A 27,969-nucleotide genomic window follows, 5' to 3' on the forward strand; every position below is an offset into this window, starting at 1 on the left:
CAGACAACTACTGACTACATGTCTGTGAGAGGTGATCTAATCTTTGCTGTCTAATCTCCAAAGCATGTGGTGGAGAGTCAACCTGCAATGCGTTAAGGGCACCAATATAATAAGGTTGGTTATATACAGTACTTCACACAAAAGAGTTTCCAAAAAAATTCAAAAGGTGAATATTATTACCTATTGCTGGTCTAAGAATTCTAAACACTGTCAAAGATATTAAACACTCATTTCTTCCTCTTCATCCAAGAAGCCTCCCCTACAGTCACCAAATCAAGTTATTATATATTTACACACCTAGCCTCTGGCTTAGCAATCTCCAGCAGGTCATTATTAACTGTTGACTTCAAAATTACTAGCAGTGCAGTGCTCAATGGGTTGGTCCGATGTTTTTTAATATAAACCTACTTTACCAGCTCTCCCTTTGCCTCTGGCAAGCCAGCACTTCTACTGTTATTGTGCACAATGGTTGGAAAACACTTTCCTAATATTGGCTTTTAGCCATGTAGCCTCCAGCTCAGTTTTACTGTCATCAAATCCAGCCTTCAGAGAGTTATATCAATCCCCCTCCTCCTCTCTCCCCACATACATCCCCTTTTCTTACAACCCAGTGTTTGGCATTTTAATTATCTTGTGCTTCCTTATTATAAACACCTGTAAAGTAAGCCTTACCTGGCAATGAAAAGGGAGATAGATTTTCTTGCTCATTTTCCTCCTCTTGATTCACCACAGGGATGTTCCCATTTTCAATATTCTCATGTCTCCTATTCTGAAGTGGTTTGCTTGAGCCATTGGCAGATTGGATTAACCGCTGACGCTGCACAGTGTCAAAGACAAAACTGCCATAGTTTGGAAAATATTGACTTTGTTAAATCTGGGCTCTGCTGTCTGTCCAGCTCCAGTCATGTGGGCTGTGATGCTTCTCCTTCCAATCAGCAACAAACGAATCTGTCTGTGGCCCACTTGTCTTCATCAGGCCAGTGCTGACTACCCACCTCAAAATTACTGGCAGAAGTTTTTCAGGCCATGATGGAGAGCTGTGATATCCATCCTTCCACACCATGTTTTAATGAGTGTGGTTATTCTGAAGCACTTCTTACTCAACAGTTCCGACTCAAACTAGCAAGAGCACTATAATCTAGTGGTAATACTCATGACTTTTCTGCACTATTGGAGTTGGCTTATGAATGACTCATTACCAAGGATCTCTCCTGCTCAAATGTAACCCTCCTCCCTCCTTCTTATCCTCATTCCTTGAGGTGAATGTAAAGGTCCTAATAATAATTTCAAAAGCAAGACTAACCCCTGTTGCCCTTGTCTGAGCATATACTTTCATGAAGCTCTTAATTGTCCCCACAGATATGTGGAAGACTGCTACACTTCCAATAAACAGTACAACAATTACAGGGATAGGTTTAAATGCCAGTATATTTTCCCAATAATACACTGGAGAATGTGAAATGGAAGAGTAATTTCCTACTTTTATTAAAAAATGTATTTTTAGTTTGTCACATCAAATAATGCAGGGTTGAAAAGTGTTCTTTTTCATGACAAATTGTTGTAGCTTCCTAAAAGTGTTCTGAAATGCCTTAAAAATATAGTTAGTGCACAACATTCAAAAAATACTGAAACACACTGTAGTTAAAAATAGAGAAAACTCATATCTGAATACTTTGCAAAACTTTGGCAGAGAATATGTAAGAACACAGATCCAAATGGTCTGGTTTAAAGAATGATTTTTGCAGATGTTGAACTAGGAAGTATCAGCTCTCTGTGCACATATCCATTAAAAATGAATTTTTTGCTGATGGGTGAATTGCCTTCAAAGCAGAACTTTTATGGAGTCAACTGCTGCTATATGCCCTTTCTGAACTTCTGCTCTTGACTGTATGCCGCCAAGCTGACTTTGTAATGAACCACTGTTCTACTGTTAAATTGGACTTTTGTTACAAATACATTAGTGCTGCTTTCTTTCACTGGGCTAGTCACAATGCTGGGAGTTCATAACACATGAACTGTGTTATGACATTCAAATTCTAGGAACTTGCTAAAGCCTGTATTTCCTAAACTACTGAAATTATTTTATTTGTGAGAGTATAAATGTCTCATATTTGACATTGTAGGGAGCAAAGGATAAATTTCCTGCTTTCACAGAAGCCAAGGTTGGAAGGCCAAAAATTTCACCCCAGTACTTCATACACGCCCAGAACAGTGTCACAGGGCCAATCCTGTCACTTCAACTGCAGGGTACGAAACAAGCAATAACAATAAAGATGGTGACAATACATCAAGGTAGAGAGAACTGAAACTGTCTAGGACAAATTCCTCTCATAAAAATATTTTGATCCATTTTCATCTTGAGCTGAAGACTTTAAAGAAGACTAAGGAGGTAGGCAAATATCTAATGTGATCCTGAGGTGCTGCCTTCCTGTTAAGACAGGCAGCATTGCCAATTAGGAATCCGTCTTGAAACGTGCTGTGACATAGCTGCTAGAGAAAGACATAGCTCTAGCCCATTCCTAGGAAGATGGGAGAATCTGAATTCCAGAATAACTGTGAACATGGCTCTTTAGCAACTCCTCTACCTTGTAGCAATTTATTCTTTTCTTAAAGAACCTACCTCGTTAATGATAAGTCGGCTTGCCATCCGCATTCTGGTGCGTGGTCCAAACTTATTTGTAATCATAATCCGTAATCCAGCTTCAGGGAACCGATATTTGGGGGGACTGGAACAGATGATCTCATCCACCATCACAACACTGTTTTTGCCATACTGCTGCACCCCCTTCACTAATGGTCACAACAGACAAAGTTAGTTGTGAATTTATCTTACCACGCTTCCCATCACCCAAAGTCATTCTTTTCAGACTCTAGGGGAGCAATATTCAGTATCTCTAACATGACCAGATTTGAAACAATGGAAAAAAAAAATTGTCAAGAACAAATGTATTAAGTAAGCCTTTGTTAATATAAAGGAACTTGTACAAAGGTTACAAGTTTTGTTCTACTGTGTTAAGAACACAGAGAAACAAACTTATGTTGCCAATCAACATAAGTACAGTAAGGACTTTCAGAGCTTAAAAACAAGCCAATATTCTCACAAATGCTAGACTATACACAGCAAGCAGAGCAAGGCTCAGCAGACAGGAGACATATCCATGTGGTGTTAGAAAGCAATGTAGGAAATATGCATATGACTGTAAAAAATATTAATTACTATATGTAAAAAAAACCAACCAAAGCTCTTTGATGCTTGTTTTCTGTTTGCTTAGCTTCACCCTCCCACTCCCCTTTTGCATTGTTACTTACATTAAGAAGAAGAAGAGAATTTAGGAAGTAGAAGTGCAAGATAATTATTAGTGCATGGCTCCAGTCAGGAAGCAAAGGAAATCTAAGACAACATTCAACTCGAAGGAAATAAAATGGACCTGTTCTAAAAACTCAGAAATCTATATTGTTAGTTTTTTGCATTGTTACAGTGTTGAAGTATTTTTGGTTTTCAGGAAGAAGACTGGATCCATGCATGCATATAAATCAGATCATGCTATACAGGCTTTGCTGTCTCAAGCATCTTCTAACATCTGAAGTTGAAAAAATATATCCTTTCATTATCATTTAACAAGAAAAATCAAGCCTATAAATCACCAGTAAACAGCTATATCTTTTACCCTTTGGCACTGGAGTGTCTTCCTTTGTTTCACTACAATCAATTTTCAGTGAGTACCCTGGAGTCACGTGAAGTGTCATACAGAGATCTTTGGTTTCATAAAAAAGTATGTCCTATTCAAAAAATCCACTCTGTGGTTTTGTCTTGCAGGAGGATAGAACTAGTAGTAATTTTGCATTTGGTAAACATAAAGGAGCAGTTATCCTCCCTCCACCCCAACATCTAAAACAATTAACCTTGCTGAGTACTACAGCTGACAATGCAAATAAGGAGAACATCCATTCCAATGACTCTTAGAGTGCAGCAGAATACCCGGAAGGAATGTATAGCCAGACAATCTTCCTAGGAACCAATCCTCACAGAAGAGGTCCTCAACCACAGTAGCTTAACATTTGCTTTAGTTAACAAAAAAATGTTTTACAGTAATCCTGGTAAGGCAAAAAGGCCAGGTATCTTTTTAACAGTTTCATCAGATTAACTCCTCTCAAGTGAGTTTCTCCAGTGAGGTCTCAAAATGCTTCTTTATCTTACGGTATCATGAAAAAACAACAAAGCACTGCAGTTACTCTGGAATTATTTCTTATAGTACTAATGAGACAGTGACCAAATATACTCTGCTTTGATAAAATACCATGATAAAAAAACCTCAGCAGTGGTGTAGAATACATCACTATAAAAAAACCCCCAAAAGACAAAAAACCCAGAACAGCAGTTTTGAGTTACTGCAGCACATTACTCTTACATTTTCATAACAGTTCTTCCATCTCACACCCTATGCCCATAAACAAATATACCTTGGCCCTATATGGTACAAACAGGCTCCACCCAAAAATCACAAAATTGGTTTTCAAAAATGTGAGAGAGAAAAGCCTTTTTGGCCTCTCCTTTGTGATATTCCTTAAAACAGTATCTTCTGAGAATGGCTTTTCCTTTTAACAAACTACCTAAACTTCCTGCTCACCATCACCAACAACCCTGTCCCTGTCAAAATCAACAGAAAACTTCTTGCTGACTTATAGCTGACTCCTGGTCAGGCCCTCAGAAACCCACTTTTTTCAGGAGCTGCTGAGTTTAGGGAGGAATCGAACCATGCCATCTGGTGGAAATCTGGGTCAACACAATAAAAGCCAAGGGCAGGGAGCCACATGCTTGTACTTCTAAAATAGAAGCATTATTTATAAAGTACAAATATTTTGCCTTTACCTGTGTGTATAGAAATCATCCTTGAAATTGAATTATTCTATGGTGAAAAGCTCTCCTTTTTCTTCTTAAACTTGAGTAATGGAAGCTTTTATAATGTACCACTGAAAGCTCTTGAAAATAGTAAAATTTAGAAGCATAAAAGAGAGCTGTGCAGCATGTGAACCCCCCCTTTTATCTGCACCTTGAGCAACTGACTAAACATCCTTGGTAGGAAGGAAGAAAGTTCCTCACCCAAACCAACTGTTCTTTTTTGGGAAGTAATCGCTTTTCTCCTGTGAAAATAAGATTAAGATTAAACCTACACCTTCGTGAACCCAAGGGAGGCTTTTTGGCAGACCCCAAAACTTGCTAACCACTGGTTGGAGGTCAGGCAGACACCAGCTGTAGTTTCCTCAGAGCTACTAGCAGTGCTCGTGTTTCTGAAAGCTGCTGCTGGGAAAGTGCAGCTCAGCTTGTGAAGCCAGCCAAGTGTCAACTAACAGCAAGTCATTGATAGGTCATGGCATATTTTGATTCAAGAGAAGGGAGATGCAACAGGCAGCCATGTGATGGTTTTCTAGGACAGCTTCTTGACATATAAAGCACCCATCTACAAAGCAGCTAGGCTAACACTGCCACTGTCCTCCCCCACTGCTCACTCCAAAACCCTGTCGCCTCCTTTTCTCTGCATACTCTCTCATTCCAGATAGATTTGCCTTTGATAAAGGCACTCTCACACTTTGGACAACAGTCTCCCCAAAGCAGAGTCATGGATGCTGGAAAAGGAAAAGGGAATCTGACCAAAACTGCAGTCTCAGTGCATCTTTGAGGGAAATTAGAGAGGGAATCTGCTGTGGACAAGTGCTAGTGGAGACATCATTCTCTTGAGTCCAGGTTTTTATTAGTGTTCCTCCTCCTTTTTCTAAAAGTTCTGCATGTTCTTCACAAGTATTAAATAATATTCTCATTTCCCAAAAAGAAAATAGGTGGACAAACAAGCACTCTGCTATCATCACTTTACCACACAGTGGCCAGATAAGAGAGCATGCAGGAAGATAACATCAGAATCCAACAAATACCTCAGAAATAAGACCCCCTAATATGATGATATTTCTTTCTTTCAGTTCTTTCACTGAATCATCCTTATCCCGCATCCCCACTTGAATACGTAAGTAACTACTGCCCTGGGAGTTATCCTCTGAACCTCGTATGTACGTACCTCCACATCCAAAGACTCAACTATATCACAGTCAATGTTCACAACTCATTGCAAAATGAGATTAAAGTATTTCAAAGACATCTTCATTTAATTATACGACAATGTCCTATGAGTAGTAATTTTAAATCCCTATTACACTATTATCTAAACAACATAGACCAGAGTACCAGTATGCTGCCACTGCATAAATCTGTAGTGACAGTACCCACCTTCAATCCTAAAGACTAAAAGCAGAAAAGAGTGGCATTCTCTGAGTCCCCTCTAAACTTCTATTTGCCACTATTTGTTATTACATGAGAACCTTTCCAAATCCTACCTATATTGTTGCTGAACCTCCTAGAATGGGAGATATTTGCTAACAGACCAACGAGACCTCACTTGTTAAGAGTAGCCCAAGATCTCACTATACGATTTGTGCTTTGAAAAGAATGGTTTTGCTCTACAGATAAAAATAAAACAATGATAAAAACAGGCTTACCAAAAGCCAAAAAACCCCAGGTATGTTTGCTTACCTTCGAAACAAGAAGCTGAATATCATCTTCCTCCCCTTTATGACAAAGACACAGACAGCAAAGAACCTGCATTTCTCAATTTTACGTATCTGCTTGGCAATGTATGCAGAACTATTTAAGCATGAGAAAGCCAGTCTTCTGAGGATCTGAACTCAACACAATCCCCTCTTGCCCATTTATCTCCCTATGTTCCTTCCTTCAACACCCATGCCTCAGCTTCTAGTTCCAAACTAATTTTTGAAGTGAAAATTACCTTCTTCCTGGCAAAAAAAAAAAAAAAAATAAAAGAAAATTTCTTTCACAGTGTTGTAGCTCATCAATGAACAGGAGACAAAAAGTGAGCAAAATTGCCAATGTGCAAAGCAGCTTGCTATCAGAATAAAGATATAAAAAAAGAAATTGATTTTTTTGGGTTTGTTTGTTTGTTGTTTGGGGGTTTTTTTTTGTTTGTTTGTTTTTCCAGCTGACAATCTGACTGCTGAATTATCAAATTATACCAATAAAAATTCCTGCTTCTGATTGAATAGTAACACTGTTTTGATATATATTAAAGAAATAAAAGGGCACCCTGTGAACTACTCTTTTTCAAAGTCCTGTCTGCTCAGCCTTACCTTTCCATAGTAATGGAATGGATGGGTCATCACAACTAGAGGCATAATATTTATTACCATCTTCAAGCTCATTGTTGACTGTGTCACCATTTCCAACATTCTTGCTTTTAAGGGTGAAGAAATTTTGCATCCTCACATTGTACCTGAAAGCGCAAATGAAAAGGTCTGAAAAAGCTGGATTGTTGCATTTTCTTGTCAAGCTTTTAAGCATCTGAGAACAACTTATGCAAGCAAGCGTTAAAGCCTAGATGCACGTTCAGGACAAAACCACACAAGAAGAATGATGGTCAATTAAGACCTAAAGGGCCTACACAGGAGAAAAGCACTTACTTCATGATAAGTATGTAGAATGAATACATAATGATGAGTACAAGGCTTTCCCACCTCAGAGAGACAAAAAAAAAAGTGTTATAAGGCCATTAAACAGCTGTACACTCTTCAAGTTTTATGTAGGGGTGTGAATTAAACATCTAGTACAAGTCACATTTGTATACACAGGATTCACATCATTAAGATTAGATGGTGTCTCAACAGAATGGGGAGAAGCAGGCTCTCAAGTTCCAATAAGCATGCAAATATGTAATGCATATATTTCAGAAACGTGGTACGCAGACTGAAACCACAGCTACCCTCTGAGGATAATAATGCCAAGGCCTTCTGTCATTTCAGCACTGAAGCACAGGCCAGGCACTCAAGAGGACTCTTCTAGAAGATGCTTATGTTCTTCCACTAGGATCACAGGCTGGACTGTTCTTTGGGACACCTAGCACCCCCGTAAATATTAGCAGCCAGAATCAGCAGACCTTCACTTATCCTCTCTGCACATGTGAATCTTCAGGCCTTAAATATAGCCTACTTACTTTGTTAATGTTTCCAGGTTCTTACATTTTCTTTTAGTTTTCCCTGATCATCATAAAAAAAATTAACCAAAGAAAATACATAAGATTTTCTAGGTGTCAAATCTAGTTCATATTCCCAGTATGTATGAATGAAAGCTAATTAAAAGTCAACTCTATTTACTGATCAGTCCCATGGCAAAGATGGTACTGTAGGGAATAATTTACACAACTTACCACTCTATTTTCTCATCATATATGAACTAGAAGAAGGGAAAAAAAAATAAAAGGAAACACATAAATTGACCATATCTCTGATCTATCTTGAAAACCAGTCAGATTTATTTAATAAATATCAGTCATATCTAACCAGAAGCAACTTGAGTTTTGACCCTTTCTAACCAGAACTTTCACTGTATGGACAAAGCACAAACCTTGTGAATAAGACTTGGATCCCTCTCAGTGATTGTTATAAACACTACTGAGTAAGACAGTGTGAGCATGTGAAAGAGACAAATACACACAAATGTACATAAAATACTGTGCTGTGTAAGTAACAGCAAAGTCATGTATTCTGAAGAGACCTAGCTCTGAGTCCTTTTAACAGCTAGACTAGTTTTAGTAGAAAAGACAGCCATTTTACTTCTGCTTTTAGGCCAAGTGGTTATACACATTTTACTCCACCCTATGTAATTCCTGTAACTGAATGGCCAGCTAGTGATCCATATTTATTACAAACCAAACTAAGTGGATTCTTCCCCTTCTTGCCACCAAACCCAGTAAATATGTGTGTTTGGTAACTACTACACTGTTCTAGATGAACAACGTGGTATCTCACCTGTGCTCCATTTAGAAAAATTTACCCAGAATCTACGAAATAAAATGACTGTGTAGAAGCAACAGCCACGTTCCCTATTCAAAATAGAGATGCAGCTCAAAATTTTTCACCTCCTCAACAGACAGTGCTAACTGCACTGAGCAACACTAGCTTGCTAGCCTGCAAGACCTTTACAGACTAGGTACAAAATGAATGGATATTGATGGACATGTATTCTGTGGGGCTGTATGAAGTATTCATATCTGGAGCATATTGTGGAGCTGAGCTATCACTTCCAGATGTAACTAGAATTGGCTAGGAAATGCATTGTTTACCAGTGTTTATCTATGGTTAGTTGGCGGGACCTCCAAAAATTAAAGCAATGAAACATATTAATTGGTAAGAGAGCTACTTACAACTATAAGTACAATCACAGATATTGTGTAGTACACAGAGTCCCGGAACACAGCCCACTGCGTGAGACAAACCACCTGAAAAATATCATAGAATCATAGAATGGGTTGGGTTGGAAGTGACCTTAAAGACCATCTAATTCCAACCTCCCTGCCATGGGCAGGGACACCTTCCACTAGACCAGGTTGCTTAAAGCCCCATCCAACCTGGCCTTGAACACTGCCGGGGATGGGGCAGCCTTGTAGCATACTTTAGCCAATAAAATACGCAATTTTAAAGACAAAACAAATGCCTTTATCTTGTAATCACTTAGGCATGTGAGCAGAATTATTATCAGCAGTGATTCTGGAACCAAACACAGTTTCATGCTAACAGAAGACATATCAGTTAAGACAACAGAACTATAAAAATCACCAGTAATAAAAATCAGAGAGAAACTTCCATTAATGTAATACATTTTTTACTAATGATACTTTAATTGGTCATAATTTCAATTGTAAAATACAATTCATTGTACTGAAGTAAATCAATGGTCCCCACTTCATTATATTTTGGATATATTGGACTTAATTCCTGAAAAAATATGATACACAGTCTAATCATCTACTGAGTAGATGGAGCAAATATTGTGTTCTAGAATCTTTGATCCCCATCAGTACCAGAAAGGATCAGCAGGTGCCACTGATCAGTTGATTGTGAACACAGTATTGTACAAGGAGAAGCCAGTTTCCTAGGTCTGCTACAAGTTCAGACTGCTGAAACTACAGCTGAACTTTCTGGAAACATCTGCTAAATGTAACATTTGACAGTTTTCACAATGCCAGTTTATTTTTGGCTTTGACTAACACTCCTTTCTTTGCTTGTTTGGGGCTTTTTGTTTGTTTATTGGGTTGTGGGTTTTGTTTTGTTTTGTTTTTCTTGTTTGGGGGTTATTGTTATTGTTGTTCTTATTTGGGGGGGGGGGCTGTTGTTTGTTTGTTTGTGGGATTTTTGTTTTGTTTGTTTTAATATTTGCTCATGGAAATCCCTAAATTGTAAGCAATTAAACTCCACAGAAGTAAGTGTCTTACTAACCTGTCCTGCAAACATTCCACAGACACCAACAATGCAGAGAATGTTGAAAACTGCTTAACCCACAATGGTCCCTACTCCTACATCTCCGTGAGTGATAAATACACCTGCAAAGGGAGCAAAACACACATTATTACACAAGGTCCAGTGAGGCCAAGTGCAAGGTCCTGCATCTGGGTCAGGGCAATTTCCAATATCAATATAGTCTGGGAGATGGAGAGCAGCCCTGCAGAGAGACTTGGGGGTACTGGTGGATGAAAAACTGGACGTAAGTTGACAATGGCCAACCATATCCTGGGCTGCATCAACAGAAGTGCAGCCAGCAGTTACAGGGAGATGATTCTGCCCCTGTACTCTGCTCTGGTGAGACCCCACCTGGAGTACTGCAACCCGCTCTGGAGTCTTCAGCACAGGAAAGACATGGACCTGTAGAGGCATCTCCAGAGGAGAGCCACAACAGTGATCAGAGGGACAGAACACCCCTCCTATGAAGAAAGGCTGAGAGAGCTGGGGTTGTTCAGCCTTGAGAAGAGAAGACAGGAGACCTTACAGCAGCCCTTCCAGTACCTAAAGGAAGCCTACATGAAAGCTGGAGAGGGACTTTTTACCAGGGTTTGTAGTGACAGGACAAGGAGTAATGGCTTTAAACTAAAAGACGGTAGATTTAAATCAGAGATAAGGAAGAAAATATTCACTATAAGAGTGGTGAGGCACTAGAACAGGTTGACTAGAGAAGTTGTGAAAGGCTTCTTTTGATGCAGTCCAGAATACACTTAGCCTCCTGGGCTGCAAACTCACACTGCTGGGTCATGTTGAGCTTCTCATTAACCAACACCCCCAACACCCCTCAGGGCTGCTCTTAATCCATTCCGAAATATCTCAGCTTCTCTCTCAGGGGCCTGCAATAAGTCTCTTCTTTTACTTCCTATGTTCAGAAACAGCTATTCATCACTGTGTTTTGAGAGGAGCTTCACAGTTTTTCATGAGATATTTTGAGTAGTTAATTGTACCATGAACTGCGGACTAGCTGACAGCTGCAATTGCTGATTATAAATTGACAGAAGAATGACAGCACTTTTGGATATCTCTACTTGATCTGATGCTGCTTTGTTAACAGCAGATCTCATAAAAGCTAGTGTGTGGGCTCCATACCTATAACAGACGCAAATAGTTCTGGAGTGGAGCTTCCTGCTGCCATGAATGTGGCTCCAGCAACATCTTCACTCAAATGCAGTTTCTGGAAGAAAAGCATTGGTAATTTCAGCACCGCTACTGTATTTACATTGCACAGTTACAGAGCTGCAAAGATAGAAGCTCTTCATTTTCTGGCCACAGCGCTATTAAAGGATCAACAGTCACTATGATAAAAATTAAAACACTGCCTCTGAGAAGGCAAATATACTTTGGACAAATAAAATGTTTATACCCTAACTCAGTGAAGTGTCAGACTACGTTAGTTATATATAACTGACTAGCCAATTGTGGCTTACATGTAGCTTAGAGAAAAGCATCTCTGCAGATTCAAAAAGATTGTAAGCATCTCAAATTCGTCTCATTAACATTTGGAACTCTAAACACAATCATTCAAGAATTAAGGGCTTCTAAAATTTGCAAATAAAAATCCACAAGAGAAAAATATAACCTCCGAGCATAAATCTTAGAAACAGCAGGCCTGATTCTGGCTTCACTTTGCAACTGTGTTAATTAAAAGTGAGTCTGCTGACACAGACAAAATTAGTATAATTAGACACAGAGAGGCCTGTGTACTGTAGACAGATCTATTTTTATGACAGTGTCTCTTAAGCTCTAATAGGATAGAAATAAGAGTTCTCAGACCAGCAGAAACCCGTGTAGCTCTACAAGTGGGCTGCATCAATTTAATACTGTCTGAAGATCTTTCCCTTGAACTATAAAGAAAGTGTTATGGAGGAGCTTTTTCCTTTTTGAGAGTCTCTAGACTCATCTTTGGTACCTCATCTTTCTTCCAAGGATCGAAAAGTGTTTAGTGACAAAAAGAGTGATAGAAAAATCATGTTTTTCAGGCAGTATGCAACATTTTGAGCTGATGAAAATGGCATTCTACAGAACATGACAAAACATAAACAAAAGCCACTACTGCACCATTTGACCTACTAACAGTCATACTGTTGCAGGAGCTGAAACATAAGTGTGCTATCTGAATTCTTTTTAGCTGTTTTAATGTTCAGCTGTTTTAATGTTTAATGTTCATAAAAGGCAAAGATTTTATGAAGGATCAGTGACAACTTAATTGGTACGACCCAAGTGGCACAACTTAAATATGGTGTATAAGGTGAATGCTGAAGACAGGAGACCTGAAAGGGAAAGAAAAGATCCCTCTTGAGTATTTTACTATAATTGGTTGTCTCCTTTATTCTTGTATCTTTTTTTCTACTGATAAGTGTAAGTACATAGCTCCGACTGACAGGAATTTAGTACATATATCCATAGGAAAATAGGCTTTTTAACTAGCTACAGGAGTTTTTCAGAAAATGGTCACACACATTTTTGTTAAAAAGCAAAGAAGACAATTTCATTTTGCCCTCAGAAGGGAATTAAAAACTGTTTTGCATTTTGCATTCACTTTGTAGTCGTTCACCAAAGCCTTACCTAACACAACATTTACAGGCCAAGTATAAATTCTATGCTGTCTCAATCAATTAATTAGAATACTACATGTAATTCTGCCAAGTCTTCTCAACAATTATGTAAAGGAATTACATTTATCTACTATTCTTTCCATATAAAATATGTATTCTCATTCCATGTCAAACCAAGTTACATAATTTTCCCATGCCTTCTCCCTTTTCTCTACTTCATGCCAGGACTACATATGCATGCTTTCTCCTTGCTGATACAGTGGTAAATGTGCAATAAAATTTGCACAGCCAACACATTAATTTGTCTATGTATGATTTATTTTCACAAGTGACTTTTACACCTAGGAGAATATTAATAAACCCAACTCATCCATATGCCATATCCATCCTAGCTACATGCTTCAGGTATTTAAGAATGGGGTTTACCATCTGATCTTTCATTTTTTCTCCTTGAGTGTGGCCAGGGGGACCAATGTGCCCAGACCAAAGGATAATGTTTTGATGGAAAGCTCAAATAATTTGAAAAGTACCAAGGCCAAAAAGTTGACAGGAATGAACTCCAAACAACAATGGCACAAAATATCTGATTCTATAATATTGCCTAAATGAATTTCCAAAAGATGAATAAAGTTCTTTAACATACCTCACAAATTTTCTCTAAGGATGGAACAAAGAAGTCATCACATACTATAGCCAAAGCATAAAACATATAAAGAGCCTGTAAAAAAAAAAAGTGATTCAGGAAATACTTCAGATTTTTCCAGTACATGAAAGGACGAAAGAAGGCAATGCTATATTTATTCACACCAGTAGAAATATATAGCTTCACTTTTTATTCCATTCCAAATAAAAATCCCTCTGCTGATCAATTTATGCCATAAAACCAGATTCTTGAATGTAAGATTAGGTTTAGAACCAGAATGTTTGCCAGACCCTAACAAAGGCTTACAAAGTTACGTAGTCATCATCTGTATTTTCCATGAATTATTATCAGACCCTGTAATTACATAGAAACACCGTGTTGATTAACAATACCCAAGAAATAATCACACCTGGAAATAAGTGGACCCTGATCATGGCTCACCGCACCAGACCTCTCAGGAATGATCCTGGTTCCCTGCACACGATTGCCCACCATCTCCTGTGTCTTTATGTGCTGTGCTCAAGCAGTGGGCCTAATCCTACTGTTGTCTAACAAACACAACTTCTTTTTACTTTACTTTCTCTGAGCTAGTAATGAAAAACCAGAGCTTGCAGGCCTTGTTTGTTTTTTTTTTTCTACAATAAAATATAAAACTCCACACGACATCTTCTGTATGTCTTCAGGGTTTTTGTATTCTAATTGCAATTGCATCTTTTGCACAGGGGCACAACAAGAAAGAAAGACCTGCATCATTTTCTTAAATAAATCACAGAATCATTTAGGTTGGAAAAGACCCCAAATATCACCAAATCAAACCTTTAACCTAGCACTAACAAGTCCACCATTAAACCATGTCCCCAAAACATATGCATAGACATACCAGAAATAATTAAATCAAAGTATTAGAAACAAGCTGATATATACAGAGCTCTATTTATTAAGGTCACTAAAATAATTAACATCTTACTAACAAAGGGAAAACAAAAACTAAACACAGTAGAGAAAAACTTACGGCAATGATATGAAGCAGAACTCCTCCTTGCTGCCGTTCTTTATTTGTAAATACATCTTCAGGAAATTCATTAATGGCTGAAAGTTAAATAAACATTTTTTTTTATTTTTTTAAACATTACAGCATCTATAAACAAGAGACTGAAAAATAAGGATGTATCTGTAGAAATATATGACTAAACATGAGTGTATTTTTCAATTTATTACGTTATAGCTTGCCACCTCAGAATCTCTTTTTTGCTCTGTCAAAAAAAACAGAGAACTGATAACTTAAGTGTTATTAATTACCTCATTCATAGGATCATACAATGGTTTAGGTTGGAAGGGACCTTTAAAGGTTACCTAGTCCACACCCCTTCCCACAATGAGCAGGGTCATCTTCAACTAGATCAGGTTGCTCAGAGCCCTGTCCAACCAATGTTTCCAGGGATGGCGCATCTACAGCCTCTCTGGGTAACCTGTTCCAGTATTTTACCACCCTCATCGTAAAAAATTCTTCCTTATATCTAGTCTAAATCTACCCTCTTTTAGTTTAAAACCATCACCCTTGTCATATTGCAACGGGTCCCATTAAGTCATAGAATACCAGGTTGGAAGGAACCTCAAGGATTATCTGGTCCAACCTTTCTTGGTAAAGCATGACCTAGACTAGATGTCCTAGCACCCTGTCCAGCTGAATCTTAAAAGTGTCCAGCGTTGGGGGATCCACCACTTCCCTGGGGAGATTACTGCAATGGCTGATTGTTCTCATGGTGAAAAATTTTCTTCTTCTGCCCAGTCAGTATCTCCCCAGCAGTAACTTGTGCCCATCACCCCTTGTCTTTTCCATGTGAGAAAAAGTCTGTTCCCATCTTTCTTATAGGCCCCCTTTAAATACTGGAAGGCCACAAGAAGGTTTTGCCAGAGCCTTCTCTTCTCCAGGCTGAAGCACCCCAACTGTCTCAGCCTGTCCTTGTAGCAGAGGTGCTCGAGCCCTCTGATCATCTTCCTGTCTCTCCTCTGGACCCACTCCAACAGGTCCATGTTCTTCTCATGTTGGGGGTCTCAGAGCTGAACACAGCACTGCAGGTGGGGTCTCACCAGAGTGGAACAGACAGGCAGAATCACCTCTCTCAACCTGCTGGTTATGCGGCGACTTAAACCAACCTCTACTATACTGCATTTCATATTCTTAACACCTTGTTTTTACTATCATCTCCTCTATGTCTCCTCTAAATACACTTCCAAAGTAATTATTTCATCCTGAAATAATACTTCTGGCTTTAAGTGTGCCTTGCCTGAAAAATTACACAATAGTTGTAATCTTCCATCAGGTTCTTAACTACAAACTTTCATAGGGCTCCACAGTCTTGCAAATTAAAGTGATTCCAAGTACTTCCTCCAAAAAGTCTACTATCTAAATCTGGTGAAAGAAGGAATGAAACAGAAATTGTAGGTGTATGATAGGGATGTGCAAAGACATGAGTTTTGACTCTGAAGTCATGTGGACCTCAGTTAAAAGATCTGCGTTCCACACAAAGGCAACAGAGTGAAAAAAAGATTCCAGATGGTGGAGACAAACAGCTACTAAAACAAAGACCTGAAGAAATAGATGAGATAAAAACCATCCAGATTGGCAAAACAGGCAGGGATAGAGACCTACAGTGCCTGAGACAGGTGTCTGAGAAGTTTACGGGTGAAAATTATTTCAGCCACTGGAATCCAAATGCACTCAAGTCATTAAATTATTATTCAGAAAGAGATGTTCCTGTCTGCAAGGACTTGCAGATATAAGTTGACAACATAATAAGCTCCACAAGGTTCTTGTGAATTTACCATAATACACTGAAACTTTGGGAAGGAAACAGAGGGAATATATGATCATCTTTCCCATATTCAAATCTGTCAGTTTAAAGAAATGCTTAAGAGCACAATATATGATATTTATGCTGCTCCATTTTCAATTTTAATGGCATATTTTCTCAATTTCTCAATATAATTTTGCAAACAACTATGAACACAGAAACCAAGAATTTGAGGTATAGTTGATGTTTTTTACTGACTAGACTTCAAACACCCTAAACCAGCCTTATTTTTAGGAAATGTTGCACTGTAACTCTTTGAAGATTACACTTTTTGCAGTATCTTAACTTTGAGTTACCTCTAATGACCAAACACACTTGAAAATCTTAGCTGCAGTGAGAGGATCATCTAGTTTCAAATATGAGAAAGACTTAACATCTCCTCAATCTTCAAGTTTTATATAAATACAAAAACGCCCCTTCTCATCTGTACTACACACACCTACATATGTCGCATATGTCTAACTTGACAAAGACTTGAACAGTGTCTCCAGGCAAAGTTGAAGATCCCATAGCTCTGTTTTTTTCCTTAGTGCCCACTACCATAAATGTTTTATGACATTTATGATACGAATTACTAAACCAGCAGCACATAGTGTTTAGAACCGTATACTAAACCACACCTTCCTTCCAAAAGTCAAAGTAACTATTCTTCCCATTAATAATTAATATTAACTAAAATTATTAATAACTAAAGAAGCATTAAGGAGACTTCTCCCTTGGGAGAAAATACCCAGAGCTAAAGCTGCTGGCATCTCTACACAATATGGTCATTCTTGCATTACTGGCTAAAATACCATGCTCACATGGAGGTGTTCAGGACATGCATACTATTTTTCTTATCACATTCCCCATTTGTCCTCTGTCTCCTCCATTCAAGTCATGGCTCTGAGAATTCCAACAATGCACTAGGAAAGCTGGACCAGAGCCTGACCGGAGTCTCTAGCAATGATAATGTGACCCTGCACATGGGGTACACATCCTTTCACATAGTCTGCTGCTAGGGTTTGCAGCTCTGATCACAGGTGCTTGTGCCAGAAGCATCACCCCACTTACTGCCACCATACAGCAGAGAGAATATATCCTTGTCCCATAACTTGGCAAAACAGCTATGTCATCTGGGAAGCTATTACCTACCCAGTAATCTCATTCAGTTGACTGTAAAACATTTCAAACTATAATATTAAAAATGGTTAAGTCAGTATAAACTGAGGTTTCAAGAAGCATGAGTAAAAATCACTATCTTTACAATAGGACTTCACTTATTTGAAGTTAATATCAACTAGGAAATCAAAAGATGTCAAAGGTAAGAGCCAGAAGATAAAATGAGCCCAAGTATCTGATCACGAATCAAAAGCAAACCAGCTTCATTGCAAACCATCTGGCTTCATATATAGTCTGGCAATACAGTATTTATAATAACTAAGTACTTGTAATAAATTTCTGCTTGTCTCATAGAGGTAATTTTAAATTGATTAACAGGAAGACAACTTTTCTCAAAGATAACATTCCTCTCTACACAGAATTCATGGTATACAATTGTTCTCACAAAGAAACACTACAAAAATCTTCTTTATAAGTCAGGGAAATGAAGTAAGGGTCTGGAGTTGGCAAGTAAAATTTCTTCCTTAATGAAATGGCCACCTGACAGTGAGTTGTAACATAAAGTCTGGAGTTCTTCAGTGCAAGCATTTGCTCTCTTTTATGGCTCTATTATCTAGATAATCACAGGTTTTGTGCAACTGCCATCTCTAAATTCTGTATACCTTATCTACATCCACTGTTCTTTATTTAATATTTTAAGTGTTTTAATATTTTAAACAACTATTTGTTTTTCTTACCTACTGTTATGATAATCTGGTTGCTCAGGAAAAGGTTGTTTGGATTATCTTGGCTCCTAGCTTTGGCCTGGGAATCAACATCACTGAACTGAGGAGGGGCAGTGGTATTCCCTCATCTGTATGAGCTGACAGAGGGGAAATGACATTATCAGAGTTTCAGAGAGCGCCTGGTCTGCCCTCATGGTACAATCTGATGTATGAGAGCAGCGGGGCACCACTCTACTTCACACAGAGATATTTTCTCCTGTATAGGAGACAGAGCTATCCAGCAGCCCGTGTGGGAGCTACATCTGCTCAGTTTCTACTGAAGAAAGACAGAACAGATGGGAGAAGAAGATGAAATGAAAAGCAGTACATCTAAGGGGGCTAACCTTTGCCAAAAAAGGGAGGGGAACACACACCAATCATCTTAAAATCAGCTAGAAATACAGAAATATTTATCCTGCTGGCACTGTTGCAAATGCATGGCTCCTGCAGCTTATCTTATCGAGCACAGATTTATTGAGGGGGAAGGGAGGGCACAAATAAAGTCAAGCCCATATTGGACCTGGATCATCCTGCAGCTCGTTCCCTTTCCCCAGTCATGAAATGAGTGGGGAAACAAAAGCAGCTTATCCAGCCATGACTTGGAGGGGATAGCACCACCTTTTTCTCTGAGTCATGGAAATGAAAAATCCTTCATTATGGCGTGACAGAAAGGATGATTCACCTTTGGTAAAAAGCTCTGAGGCTGAGCTGTCTGTGGCAAAAGAGCTACAAGACAGGCAAATAGCATGCCTTAGAACAGAATATAACGGCAGCTGCACAGCTCAAGCTGTCTGCATGACTCTGGAGGGAAGATCCACTATACAGCAGCTGGGGTAACCCAGCATGCCAAAGACACCTGCCCCGACTTAGGCTGTTACCAGATTAATTCGGGGTACCATTAGAGCATTGTTCCCGTATGCCCTATCAATACTGTGACAGGCAGTCTGCCAATGAAGTTAAGGTTCAAAATCTCCTAAGCCTGACAGACCATCTCAACAACCACGTGGATCTGTGGTTTTATAACCTGCCTCAACATGTGATTTCTTCACCTTATCAGCAGTTGATTTACTCATAGAGGCAACAAACATGCCAACTCTTAATATCTGCTTAGGGTCCATGCCTGTTGCAACTCTTGTATTTCTTCTCAGAGGTAGAAGGGAGCTGTAGCTGTTTGAAAGGTCACATGCAACTGGCTCCACTTTGCCTTTGCAAGAAGGAGGTCAGGCAAAAGACTCAGAAACCCACTTCTCCTTTTAATGTCTGCATCTTGTTCCTTTGCCCATGCTCCTCTGTCTCTTCAGGGCATGTTATGTCTACAGATTGCAATGCCTACAACCTTTGCCCTGGCATTCAGGAGTTGTTGATCATCAGACTCACCGAGGGCAGAGGTATAAGGGAAAGAAAACCAGGCAAAAGACAGAGTTATGTATTTCCACTTTTACCTCTTCTGTAATCATATTTACATGCCAGCTTGGATATTTTAAATTTGCATCTTTGTTTAAATACTGCAAGCAACTTTAGGCACCTTAACACTTAAATGTGTTTCTCCTTATGTGCAATTCCTTTTCCACATTGCAAGGCCTCATCTTCCCAAGGCCTAGTGCTCATGCACATCTATTTTGTGCCTGAGTGATAGCAAAGCAACTCTTCCCTGTCTGCAGAAATGAGCTTCTTTATACCTGTCAAGCAAATACATGCATCATTAGCTAGTGCCAGCAGCAAAATGTCAACAGTTTGTGCACCAAGACTTGAACCTTCAACAGCCTTCATGGTACTAACTTGCACTAAATTATAATTCTGTACTAACATAATCTGTTCAAAGATTTGAGTGAAAGCCAAAAAGCATCGCTTCTTGTAACCACGCCTCCCTGAATGCAGTGGTGCCATATGAGCTAAGTTGCAATAAACGTGTGAATATGTCTGAGAATCAGCCTTGCTTTCAAAACATTTGTGCCTTCGGCCCATGCTGTTACTCAAAAATCAGTGCACTAGGAAGACTTTTACAGAGAACAGCAACCTGCTGACAACAGGAGAAATTCTTCCCATGTTCTCTTTACTACTGATACCAAGAGAGCTAGTCCCCTGTCATGTTTCACATATTAACTTCAGTACTGAAGTGGTAACAGTCTCAGAAATGAGGGCGGTGAGCTCAGTACAGTCAAAACAGACATGTAGTTTCAGGGAACAGTGTAATACCCTGATCTGATCCTCTTACATAACCTGTGCACAGTTGGTATTGTGACAGCAACTGTGTACTTTAGGGAAGAGCAGGGTTGCTTGTGCTCATACAGAAGTTTTGACTTTAGTTATGTATTCCAGTATTAACAATGGAAACAAAGTCAATCCAAAGATCATATTATCACAGTGAAACTAGTTGACTGATACATAAGATCGGTCATATGAAAGTCCTCCTTTTTAATACTTCTCAAATTAGGTATAATAAATTTTAACAGTCATTAGAAAATCATAAATGTGCCATAGTACATTAAAGCTATTATTTTTTACACACTCACAGAAAGCCTAAGTTAAAGGAAAAAAATAATCATATAGATCTCAAATTTTAAAATAACCCTTTCTAACACCACAAACTAAAATGCACTTAAGTCTGAATTGTCACTTCAAAAAAATGGTACACTCAGCAAGTGCCTTTATACATGAAAGCTGGTAACTTAAAAACCTCACAAGGACCAGAGAAGGGGGGAAAAAAACCCAAAAAGCAAACAAAAACCCCCACCAATTCCAGATACCATCAGGAAAAAGTAAGAATTACCAAGCATTAAGCTCCCATTCCCATTAGACAGCTGTTTCCAGTTTTCTGGAGTAGGATGGTATGTGGATTTTCCCCCAAATACTCTGTTCACCTTCTGCTTGATACTAACCTAGGCACCAGTGTTACAGCATATCACAACTGGCTAATTCAAAGAAACACACACTTGAAAAATTCTGCAAGGAAATTCCTTTGGAGATAACTCTTGACTAAACTGGTTTCATGGATTATACCACCTGAACAGCAACAGAGCATCTGAATGAAACGCAAAGAAATGATACAAAATACCATCCAACTTCTTCAAGAGACATTTCTACGTCAGTGCAACACTGTGGGATGCCAGAGATCAAGCTTTATATTTGTAGGCAAAGTACCATATGGTACAGTGAGCACTCTCCTCCATAGCCCTCACCTCACAGACAGCAGAATTATAAGCAAATTTTATCTCTGTGGTATATTAATTCAATTTTCATCGCTCAACCAAAAGAGGACTGCCAAATGCGATTATCTGTGCAATGGTAAGTGGCAGCTTAAAAAGAAAATACTTGACTCAACTCTAAACTATTACATCTATTTAATATCTGTAAAGGATGATATATTAATGAAATAGCCTTCAAAACCCTCATTCCACCAGTATGAAATGACGAAAATATTTATACAAGATTGGATTAGCTACAAGAGAAAGTAACATTAACACCTTACTAAACCCTGGACTTACATTTAGTTTCTTTTCTCTTTTATAAAGAACAAAAGTATTTGCACTCACTAGGCCAATGTCAAATCAAATAAAAATACATTAAGAATTATCTGCCAACAGAAAGAAAATTGAAAGGTATGAGGAAATCTCATCTCCCGATCTAGGGAGTCAGTGATGACACATGGATGCACAAGTACCGCAACATGGGGATGCATCAGCATATCAGAGTACAGCATTTCTTGTGTACTGGGCTCTGAAGTAATGGTTTAAATGTCCCCAAGATAACCCTAAAAGGATCCCAAGGTTTGAGATCATGGATTTTTTTCTTCCCTGGGCTCCACCTGATACAGTCTCCAGAAACTTCTTTTAAAGAGCTAGGGATCAAGAACTTCATCATGAGTTTTCATTCTTACAAAAGTTAGTTATTTCACACTGTTTCCTCATATGTTTAATGCCTGATACCCTCACACAGCTGCATCTCAACCTCATTACTGCGAAGTAGCAAATTCCATAGGAAACTGCTGGAACCTGCCTGGAACACCTCTACCATGACCCAAGATTTCAGTACAACTATCAAACAGTGAAGTCCATTCAAATTAACTAAGAATGAGGACACTAACATTTCTAAATCAGTGCTGAACAGAGGTGAAATTACCAACACCTGCTTTTATTACAGTCTGAGAACAACTTAGAGTAAAAGATTTTAATTCAGTGTAGATCAGTGCTCTAGACCTGCTTCCACTTGACACATCTCCAATGCTTATGAGTAATGAGCTGTTGGTCTCAGTGACCAGCCACAGAATTTCTGAATTCTGTTAACATCTTCCATGATTATAGTACTGGTTTTCCACAAAGCACATGTGTATTCTTCAAAACCCCACCTAAGGACACCAACCCTTTTATTTTACACCTCAGATTACTAAAGCAGGTTACTAAAATTTTTTTCACCTTCTTCCCTTTTCAACTTACTGTCTCATACGATTTTACCTTGTTTACACTACTCTGAGTCAAGGTTGCCAAAGCAGTTCAAAACAGATCAGGGTCCAGCCCTGGTGGGGCATATTCAGACATGTCATTTTCCAGCTTAGGGAGAATAATATGGTCCATCCCCCACCCAGGACTAAATAAATCATTGTGGAATTATGTGAAAAAGTTTAAATTTTACTACCTCATGATTTTTATGGGAATTAAATACTGACATCAGTCACCAGTAAAAACTGGTGTCTTTTAAATGGAATTTCCCTCTGTTTTTTTTCACTTTGAGCTTCATACATTCAACCTCCCCTCTCCCCTTCATCTTTCCTTATATTTTGGTTCCTGAAAGATGATGGTTTCTATGGTCAACAACATCTTGATCCTCTTGAGGGAGAGAGTCGTCTGGCTATGCAGAGTTTTGGACTCAGCTTGGCTGTCCACTTTTTAAATACAGACAGAAAGCAATATCCCTGGCAAGTTCATTACTTGATAGGAAAAGGGATAATGATTGGATTAACTATCAATACTGTGACTCACTTAAGAAAGCACAGTTATTAAAAGGTCGGGTAATTTTTCATCCCAAGAGAAAAAGAATCATTCCTTATGTTTTTTTCACATGAAAGCCTTCCAGCTGCCAACAGCCTGGAGAATCAAACACTGCAAGGTTTTGGTATCCTCTCAAGATCATTGAGGTCTTGTTTTGGGTTTTTTATCCTCAGTAGAATCGACAAACAGACTCAAACTTAAAAAAGACTGGCAAATTTTGACTTCATCAAAATCTGACTACGTATTAAGTTTGAACTGCTGGTAGCTAGAAAAGCTATCAGGTTACTTGAAAACAGATTATATGTAGAAAACACAGAAAAGGAAAAAATAAGGAATCACAAGGGCTGCCAGAGCAGCTATCTTCCAGTGCACTTTAAATGAAACTGTGCTATTGTGCCTTCCGCAGAGTTATCAAAATAATAGGCTTCTGAATCTCTTCTACTTCAGCAATAGCTGCAGTATGGCTCATTTAAAAGCAGTTGTATTAGCACATGCCATTCTTTTTTCCCAAATGCATGGGAAATTAAATTAGATATTTAAAATATACATAGTTTAACTATTCTTCTGATACTCAATCCAAGTAGGGATTTTAACCACCCAGGAAAATTGTGTTATTCTCCAAGTTGAAACAGCACAAGAACTACAGGTCATATCTTCTACCAGGCTAAGATTAAGTTAAATAAACTAGTTTCCTAGAAACAAATGGGCACAAGGTAGCAGAGCAACAGCAGACTAAGTCAGGCCTAGAGAGACCAAACAGAGAAAGGCATAAAATAAAGTCAGGCACACATATTGTTTGAATTTTCTTTACTTGAAGGGTTTTTTTCTGGATATAGAAGGAAAATGCTGGAAGGCAGCAGTAAAAAGACCTACTAATTTACTCCACCTCTGCCATTCAGAATTGTTTCCAACAGTGAGTTTTCTTGTGCTTTGTCCAGAAAGCTCCATCAATCAAGAGGGAACAGGTAGAATACAAAGACACAGTAATGAAGCAGAGGAAGCCCCTTCAGGCTGTTCATTAGGTGACCCTAATTCCCAAGAGAATTCAGCACAGGCAAGCCAAGATTTCACAGAGCTCAGCTCACCATGGACACCATGCCCAGCCCTTACAAAAATCAGGCTGTTGATGCCACAAGCCAAGATCTGATGATTAATTCTCTGAATTTCTCTTTTATTTCAGAAGGAAAATGAATTTTGAAAAATTGTTTCAAGTTGCACATATTGAGCTCTCTAAAAAAAAGCCCTCTAGTGCTAAGAAATGCTGGCTCTATAATGAAATCAGGTTTTGGAGTCAAGTATTTAGGATAATTTTTTGTTCCATGTACCCCCCGGTGCTTTGAAAAACTCATTTTCATGGGGACAAACAGAAGCACAACAGTTTCTCCCTGTGAGCCATGCTCATGTGGTGTAGCCAACTCTTATTACTTTGTTGTAAACCATGTGATATTTTTTACTTTTCCTGAAGCCATGGTTCCGGAATCCTGCAATTATGTAAGAACATCAGATTTCCCTTAAAACAGAAAATCTTCATCTAGCCTTTGTACTCGTGGAAGGGGGCCCAAGCCCAAAAATCTGAAAGACTTACGAATCCAGAAGACAAACAAAACGGAGACTCAGAATTGTTGTTTATCTTTTAAACAAACATCATAGTTTTGCAGGCTTACATGTACACTTTCTGAGACACAGGATTTACTGGCATTACTCCTCAGTTCATATGCTTCAGCTCAAAGTCAAATACATGCACATTCCAACATGCAGTTTCTTGCCTCATGATATAAAATGATGCCAACGTGTCTCTTATACCTACAGCCTACTTCACCTTTTTCACACAAGTAATCCCATCTCAGGCATCTGAGATTCATTTATTACATGAATAATTTTTCAAATGACAAATTTTCACAGTTCTATTTTTCCCCAGGAAATACCCCTTGGGGCATTTTCTCCTTACTCTACAAATTCAGTAAGGAGCTGTAAACACTACTGGAGTACTTCAAGAATGACCTCTTTTCAGTGCTAGCCCCTACTATACTTCATGAGCCTCACATTTGATACATTTGATATTAAATCTGGTAAGTAAAAAGCAGCTTCAAAGATTTGCAGACTTCTACATATTTAGCAGCATTTTAAGTGGCACTTAAACTTTTAGGGAGGGATAATGATTTTTTTCCTAAATACTTGGTAATTATTCCAAAATAAAAGCTATCTTAATCCAGCAGTAGAGTCTGCTGCTGGAAGGTAAAAAAAAAAACATTACAATAATTCCACAATCCAAATTTACAGTCCTCCTCACACTGTCTTTGTCCATGGGAAATCCTATTCCATGATTATTTAATATCTGTAAGTGAATGCTGCAATGAAGCTCATATGAATTCACATAATGAAGAAGATGATAGACTGAGAAAGTTGGGGCTGTTCAGCCTGGAGAAGAGAAGCTGCGTGGAGACCTCAGAGCAGCCTTCCAGTATCTGAAGGGGGCCTATAAGGATGCTGGGGAGGGACTCTTCGTTAGGGACTGTAGTGGTAGGACAAGGGGTAATGGCTTCAGACTTAAACAGGAGAAGTTCAGGTTAAATACAAGGAAGAAGTTCTTCACAGTGAGGATGGTGAGGCACTGGAATAGGTTGCCCAAAGAAGTGGTGAATGTTCCAACCCTGGTGGTGTTCAAGGCCAGGCTGGACAGAGTCTTGGGCGACATAGTTTAGTGTGTGGTGTCCCTGTCCATGGCAGAGGGGTTGGAACTAGATGATCTTAAGGTCCTTTCCAACCCTAACTATTCTATGATTCTATGAAGTCGAGTACAAGGCCAAAGGCCACAGAATTAAAATTAGCAAAAGCAAAGAAAGAGGGGGAAAAAAGCTACATTGATTTAGTGATGTGCCAGCCCAATCATGAAAGATTAGTACAGGGAGGTTTTTTTTAGACTTCAGCAGTGTAGAAGAAAAGATATTTCTAACAAAATACATATATCTCTGATCTAGCCAGGTCATTACACGAACTACCATCACACAAGCTTCACCACATATGGTACAAGCCCAACTGGAAGCCTGGATATATAGGTTACAGCTGGAGCTTCTGCTTCACTAATGCTGGCACCTCAACTAGCTCATTTAAACTCAGGTATTTCTCCATTACTGCAAAAACACTCCAGCTGTAAGCGTAGCATGCTGCTTTCTAAAAACAAGCACCAGCACCACACTGTCACAGTCCTGCATGCATGTACACTGTCTGAAACGAAGTCAGAGAACAGCACTTCTCATGCCAAAGCAGCCATCAGAAGTGCAAACAAATTAAGGACTACTAACAGACTTATTTTTATTTTTTTTTAATAATTTATTTGCAAACTACACTGGCTGTTGGTTAAAGTGGTACCTAGATTTCTCCAGCTTACTCTGTACTGGTTTAACTACACAACATGCGTACAGACTGTGGGGTAACCCTCAACAGAAAACCCCAAATCAGCACATCATAAATGTATTTGCACCAAACGGACACTTGCACTTGGCTCAACAGTTTGAGAAACTGAACATGAGCCGGCTTCAGCGTGTGCTTGCAGCCCAGAAACCAACCATATCCTGGGCTGTATCAAAAGAAGCATGACCAGCAGGTCAAAGGAGGTGATCCTGCCCCTCTACTCTGCTCTCCTGAGACCTCACTTGGAGTATTGTGTCCAGTTCTGGTGTCCTCAACATAAAAAGGACATGGAGCTGTTGAAGCAAGTCCAGAGGAGGGCCACGAGGATGATAAGAGGGCTGGAGCACCTCCCATATGAAGACAGGCTGAGAAAGTTGGGGCTGTTCAGCCTGGAGAAGAGAAGCTGCGTGGAGACCTCAGAGCAGCCTTCCAGTATCTGAAGGGGGCCTATAAGGATGCTGGGGAGGGACTCTTCATTAGGGACTGTAGTGGTAGGACAAGGGGTAATGGCTTCAGACTTAAACAGGGGAAGTTCAGGTTAGATATAAGGAAGAAGTTCTTCACAGTGAGGGTGGTGAGGTACTGGAATGGGTTGCCCAAAGAAGTGGTGAATGCTCCATCCCTGGCGGTGTTCAAGGCCAGGTTGAACGGAGTCTTAGGCGACATGGTTTAGTGCGAGGTGTCCCTGCCCATGGCAGAGGGGTTGGAACTACATGATCTTAAGGTCCTTTCCAACGCAAACCATTCTATGATTCTAACAAGCACCAAACTACATTATCCGGCCTTGGGAAGCAAGAAAGGTATGTTTATCTGGAGTGTCAGAAAGACATCCATGGGAAACAATTACTGTCTATAAATATCACTGTGGTAACTATATAAATGAAGACAGGGAGTAGTAGAGTCTCCGAACATGGTAGGAAAAGAATCAATATCTGAAAGCTAAGAAAGAAAAGTTAAACACATGCATTAAATTCTAAACAAGAGGAGAAACAGGAAAATGACATACTCATATAAGCCTACCAAATAGCAGGTATAAGAGAGATACACTATAAAGCACTCTGAGACCATATACAGCAAATTAAAACCAAAAATCTCTAGGAGCACCCTCTAAAATATGTTCAAGCAGCATCACACCAAGACAATGCCCAGCAAAGTACATGTAGTTAGAAACAGCTGATTCAAGGGATCTATTTAGGTTTGCCTCAAACTGCTAGGCAAAAAAACCCTGCCATGCAGAATTAAGGTGGTTGCTTGCATTCCTGC

The 27,969-nt window shown here is 39.1% G+C and overlaps 1 protein-coding gene across 1 annotated transcript; it reads right to left on the minus strand.

The window, feature by feature from the left end:
- Positions 1 to 297: 297 nt before the first annotated feature.
- Positions 298 to 20,080, minus strand: LOC104408513 (sodium/potassium/calcium exchanger 4-like; the record flags this gene model as incomplete). Its single annotated transcript, XM_010018146.1, is given in 12 exon segments — positions 298 to 430; positions 673 to 817; positions 2,621 to 2,790; positions 7,192 to 7,334; positions 7,522 to 7,575; positions 8,265 to 8,290; positions 9,261 to 9,335; positions 10,333 to 10,436; positions 11,482 to 11,566; positions 13,591 to 13,665; positions 14,603 to 14,679; positions 19,990 to 20,080. Coding segments are annotated over 12 exon segments (1,178 nt in total), but the record flags the coding sequence as incomplete, so codon positions are not given.
- Between the last annotated feature and the right edge of the window lie 7,889 nt (positions 20,081 to 27,969).

Source organism: Nestor notabilis, unplaced genomic scaffold, assembly GCF_000696875.1.
Source record: "Nestor notabilis isolate BGI_N333 unplaced genomic scaffold, ASM69687v1 scaffold9117, whole genome shotgun sequence".
Classification (NCBI taxonomy): domain Eukaryota; kingdom Metazoa; phylum Chordata; class Aves; order Psittaciformes; family Psittacidae; genus Nestor; species Nestor notabilis.